The sequence below is a fragment of the Nicotiana tabacum genome, chromosome 22 (assembly GCF_000715075.1).
Source record: "Nicotiana tabacum cultivar K326 chromosome 22, ASM71507v2, whole genome shotgun sequence".
NCBI lineage: Eukaryota > Viridiplantae > Streptophyta > Magnoliopsida > Solanales > Solanaceae > Nicotiana > Nicotiana tabacum.
The window spans coordinates 64086007-64091395 of record NC_134101.1 but is presented as its reverse complement, the minus strand read 5'-3'; the positions used below and the strand labels follow the sequence as shown (position 1 = coordinate 64091395).

Genomic DNA, 5389 nt, shown 5'->3' with positions numbered 1-5389 from the left:
CAACATAGCTACTTGTCCTTTTAAGATTCGCCATGGGCTATTTTCACATGAGTATGAATCTGGATAAATATGCGTATATTTGTATCAACACATTTCTTCAAGCACAAATTAGCTCACACCTATATGGCAGCAGTACACTGACAAGTTACAAGAGGATACGTGGCAGTCATACAGAGTAAACTTTTGCTGTAAAAACTTAACAGTGGGAAGCATAAAAAAAGGAAAATGATGGATCGAGGAACTAGCTTGTATCATGATATGTGAAACCATCTCACTCTCAAAGTTTCAAACTCTAAAGCTCTATACCTTAGCTTGTTCACTAAGCATAATTTCACTTGCCATGCAGATTAAGGGGAGCATAGGGTTCGGATGAACCCATTAACTTTTGCTTAGATATTTGAGAAAATTATATTATACTATAAGTATAAATATTTCATTGTAAACCTAATAATTAAGATGAGCTATGATCTATGACAAGCTTAGGACATAAATTTCAAATTTTAGTTCGACCATTTGACGTCTACAATAATCATTTGGAGCTACACATCACCCTTGCTTTTCCTTCACTACACTGTAACGATTTGTTATTAGGAGTACTATAGCTAGAGATTAACAATTACTGCCACTACATTGCAAATTACAAATTTAAGTCAGGAATACAGAAAAATACTGAATCGATTGCATAAATAATTCAAGTTGAATGTTGTGAGTATTTATACTTGCTGTCGATATCGTACTTCCTCCAAGCTATAACGTTACTAGGTCAGGCAGGTATGTCGTGAATTTTTGCCATGTCCAACCGTGAGGAGGCAAAGTCTGCTATAAGCGCAGGGTTAACGCGTTTGATATTAAAATTATTAATTCATAATAAGATTGAATAAATTGCAGTGCTATATTGACTGAAAAAGCGTACAAATTAAATTGTGCATTATTGTCGTACCCTTGAAACCTTGAAATATATAGTGTATGCACGCATAGGTGGATCCAAGAATAGATTGTACATAATGTTTCATTTAGAGTCAATTAAAAATTGAGAATGAGAATGGCCTAACTAATTATATAAATATATATATAAATCATTTGAGTCAAAAGCAATATATTTAATTGCACTAAAAAAATCGTCCTAAGAATGGTTCGCATGGTCATCAAAAGCAAGGTTAACAAGGACAAGTCACTTGAAGCAGAGACTTGAGGTTAAGTTGGAACTCAGATGTTTGGTGGTAAGTAAGTGGTTCCAGTTAAGCATGAAAAAAAAAATACTAGTGCATTTTTCTCTGTCAGTAGATGTCTCTGCCTGATCAAATGACCACCTTTGCCTCATCATATGATTATCAATTGTCCATGTCAATAAAACCTTTAAGTTGTAGCCACTCGACATCCATGGTTTCTGTTGCCTGTTGGGACCATATATATGCAGCCAACATTCTCTTCAATCCTCCCATCTTCATATCTATTGCCCACATCAAATATTCTGATTTACGCTCTTTTCTTATTTGGGGCCAAAAACTTAAATCAAAGCTAAGTTAATTAGGTTGAAAACCCATACTTAATTATGGACGAAAATAATCAAAAAGAAAAAGAATCTGTAATATCCTTCAGGCTTCAGCAATTTTATCTTTAAAATATATTGCGCGTCCTTTAATTCTAAAGTTTTAACTTCGGTAATTCCACGCTATTTAAGTTCTTCTGAATGAGAGTATATATATTCTGTATGCATATGTGAATTGTGATATTAAAACAAACTGCACGCCAATTTTTTTTTCTTTTAAAATAATTCCTAGTATAACTGAAATGACATGAGCCGGTGCTGAGCTTGTATATGAAATCTACATCAATCATGCCCATTATCTTTTTCTTTTCTAAATAATTTTTTTGTCATAAAACTTGTAAAACTCTTACCAAAACATCTGAAAGTCAGCATTTTAATGCCATTTGCATTGCAGAGTCACAATAAAAAAAAAAACTTGCGAGTAATTGGCGGCTTACTGTATAAAGGAGGGAGGATAAATACATATCGCCTACTCAGTTTAATCGTTTTATTATTAATTGATCAATATATATTCATTTTATTTATCGTTAAATAATAACAAAATAGTGTGGTCTTTTTTACAAAATTTCCAATGAGCTAGACACAGTTTCGTAGGAAGTTTAAAAATGAGATTAATGGTCAATGAAGTGAGTTAAGAAATATAAAGTTTCAAGTTTAAATTCTCTTTGAGACAAAAATACTAAGTAATTTCTTCGATTTGTTTAAGTTTTATTGAATAAAATTACCTGATATCTGTGTTAAAAAAAAAAAAGTGTAAAAGTAGGGACCATATAATTGAAGCAAGAAGGGACCCATGTACAGTTTTATTTCCACTCCATTATGTGATTTATGTCCCAAAAAACAGACCTAAGCCATACACGTCATTCATTATCTAATTCGGAATTTTGTTTTCTCTACCTTCTAAGACACCTATACACACACATCCCCGTACATACTTGTAAACCATTTAAACAATTTCTTTATCTCTTTCTCTCTCACACACAAACACACTAAGACGTGTACAGAAGCAACACCCCACCCCTACCCCCACTCCCGAGGCCCACACAGTTTTTCCTCAATTTAATCCTTCTCTACATTTATATATATTGAGTTTTGCGAGAGAGAGAGGCACTCACAACACAAGTTGTTCTGTTGGCTTTTGCATCATTTCTTCTCCTTTTCTTTGCAATTCAAATTTGTCTTCTGCTTCTATTCAACAGTTTCTTAGTTTACTCCTGTCTTTTGTCTTACTGAAGCACCCAAAAATTAAACCAGTTTGGAGGATTGATCAGTTTCAAGCTCTAAAATTTATATTAAGCTGTTTAGAGAGAAATAATTGTGTATTTGATGGATCCCTCTAATGGACAACATCATCACCAGGTAAACATTAGTGAGGTAGCTGCAAATAAAGAGAGTATTTGTAGTAGTAATGATGGTTTCTTTCTTTTCTTTATTATGTTTTTGTTCTACTTTTCTTTGTTGTGTCACTTGGCTTTGATCTTCTATTCTTTTCTTTTTCTGTGTGCGCGTGTTTGTTGTTTTCCCCTTTGTTTTTCATTTTCTGTTTCCTCTCTCTCTCTGAGGTAATTTTGAAATTGTTTTTGTTCTTGTAAAGCTATAACCACTTCTACTAATCTACATGTGAAAAGAAAACTGCCGTTTTTCTTCACTTGTTGAGTCTTGTTAAGTGTTTTTGGTTCACATTAGGAGTAGTTGTCATTCTCCTAGTTCTCTCGGTTTGGAGGGTGATGGCTTTTAATTTCTTTGGAAACCATCGTAATTGAGAAGTAGTAGTTTTTGAAATACAAATTTTGCGCACAATCCATTTGAAGTTCTGAAGGGAGAAAGTAAAAGAAGAAACAATTAAAGATCATCATACTTGAATATATAGACATGGTCTATTTACCCAACAAAGTAACTCTGCAAAAAAAAAAAAAACCCAAATAAATGAACTACTCATAATTTGTGCCAAAGTCCTAATTTTGCAGTACTTCAGCTGGAAGGAGATATACTGTACAAGCTTATACTTTTGCTAATTTTTTGTAATTTTCTTTTATTTCAAGATTGTCGCCATAAGAACAAAGATATGCTAGCTGACACTTTATAATTTAAAGTCAGTCTGTTTAAGAAAACTATGTTGCTTTTCAAGTTAAAGATTATATTTTTTGAATGTAAAAGCATGGCATCCATACATCAATTAGAACAATAATTAAGTTTCTTTTTTCCTACTTCAAGAAATGTAGTACTACTAGTTCCTTACAATTTAATAGAAATCATTTTTTCCATTTAAATCAAGTTCTGATCTCTATAGTTAATGTGTTTTTTCAGGAACTGTCTTCCCAAACCCTAGAAAGCATGTTGGTAAGCACAAAGCCACAGCAAGACAAGAAACCAAAGCCACCTGAGCAAGCACAGAAATGTCCAAGATGTGATTCCAGCAACACCAAATTCTGCTACTACAACAACTACAGTCTCTCTCAACCTAGATACTTTTGCAAATCATGCAGAAGATATTGGACCAAAGGAGGGACATTAAGAAATGTTCCAGTAGGAGGAGGCTGTAGGAAGAACAAAAGGTCCTCATCAAGAAGTACTAGCCAAGATCATTCCATCAACACTTGCCCTAATAATCCACTTTCTTCTCTCACTACACCAATGTCCTATGATTCTACTGATCTAAGCCTAGCATTTGCTAGACTTCAAAAACAAGGAAATGTGCACTTGGGAATTGAAAGCCATAATATTTCATTGATGTGTAATGGGACTAACATTGCCCCTTCTGAAGTTCAAAGTGGATATTTTGATGCACTTAGGGGTGGATTTCTTGAAAATCCAAATGGATTTCACCAAAATTTGTACTATGGAGTTGGGAATATTGGGGACATGGGACATCATGTGGAAAATGGTGGAATGGGGATGAATTACAATGCAAGTGATCAAGAAATGGGAAGTATGCATTATGATCAAGAAATAAGTAGTGGTGTAACAACAACAACAGCTACTACAGTGACAACTGTAAAACAAGAGATGTGCAGCATGTCTAGAGATCAAGGTGACAACAGAGTCTTGTGGGGATTTCCATGGCAGATAAATAATGGAGATGGAAATATGGGTACTGATTTTGATTCAAGCAGGAGAATATGGAATGGAGTTGGTGGTAACTCTTGGCATGGACTTCTCAATAGCCCTCTCATGTAGATGTTAGAGTTTCTTTTTTAACACCGATTAATTTGGATTCGCGCTATGCAGTATCCACCAAAGAGAGAAGGGTTCTTTACCTAGAGTTTTTTTAATCTATTTCCCTCAGTCTTTGCTAGGTTAAACAAAATGAAAGAATTTTGTTTTTAGATCAGAGTTGAAGCTTAACTTAATGATCTTGAGTTGTGTAAAGAGATTTTGATTCACTTGAATCATCTCTCTAATTTGGTTGGGATGTCTCTTTTAGGTCTCTTCCTTATGGATTGACAAACTAATGAAAGTTGATTTATTTTTCTTTAATGTAGCTCTACTGACAGACATGCTGTGGTGTTTGAAATTTTTTTGGTTTGTTTAAGGAAAGTGATTGTGATTGACAGAATCAGACATTGATGTTTCATAGTTGATTAATGAATTAGTATAAACTCTCTGAATTCTTTCACTCACTAAAGGAGGCTGGGTACTATATACTATTTTGTCTGCACACGATGTTAGATTATTAAATTGTGTAGCTTGTTTTCAAGATATGCTATCATGATTGTTTCTTATTTTTAGGTTGATCTTAGAAAGAATATTATACGATGGAATAATTAAATGATAATTAAGTTTGCTAGGCTCTTCTCTTCTTTTTAAGCTATCCAACTTCAGTGAAACATGAGCACCATT

The 5389-nt window shown here is 33.7% G+C and overlaps 1 protein-coding gene across 1 annotated transcript; it reads left to right on the top strand.

Annotated features, from left to right (window-relative positions):
• Positions 1 to 2636: 2636 nt before the first annotated feature.
• Positions 2637 to 5174, top strand: LOC107811768 (dof zinc finger protein DOF3.2). The gene is made up of 2 exons (XM_016636761.2): positions 2637 to 2908; positions 3857 to 5174. Exons 1-2 carry the CDS (start codon positions 2876 to 2878, stop codon positions 4724 to 4726), a joined length of 903 nt encoding a protein of 300 aa, XP_016492247.1. The 5' UTR covers positions 2637 to 2875; the 3' UTR covers positions 4727 to 5174.
• The last annotated feature ends 215 nt before the right edge of the window (positions 5175 to 5389 follow it).

Bases quoted from the DNA above. Each gene is read 5' to 3' on its own strand.
- LOC107811768 (XM_016636761.2), top strand. From the start codon at position 2,876: ATGGATCCCTCTAATGGACAACATCATCACCAG. The intron at 2,909-3,856 runs GTAAACATTAGT...GTGTTTTTTCAG, and splicing joins ATGGACAACATCATCACCAG to GAACTGTCTTCCCAAACCCT.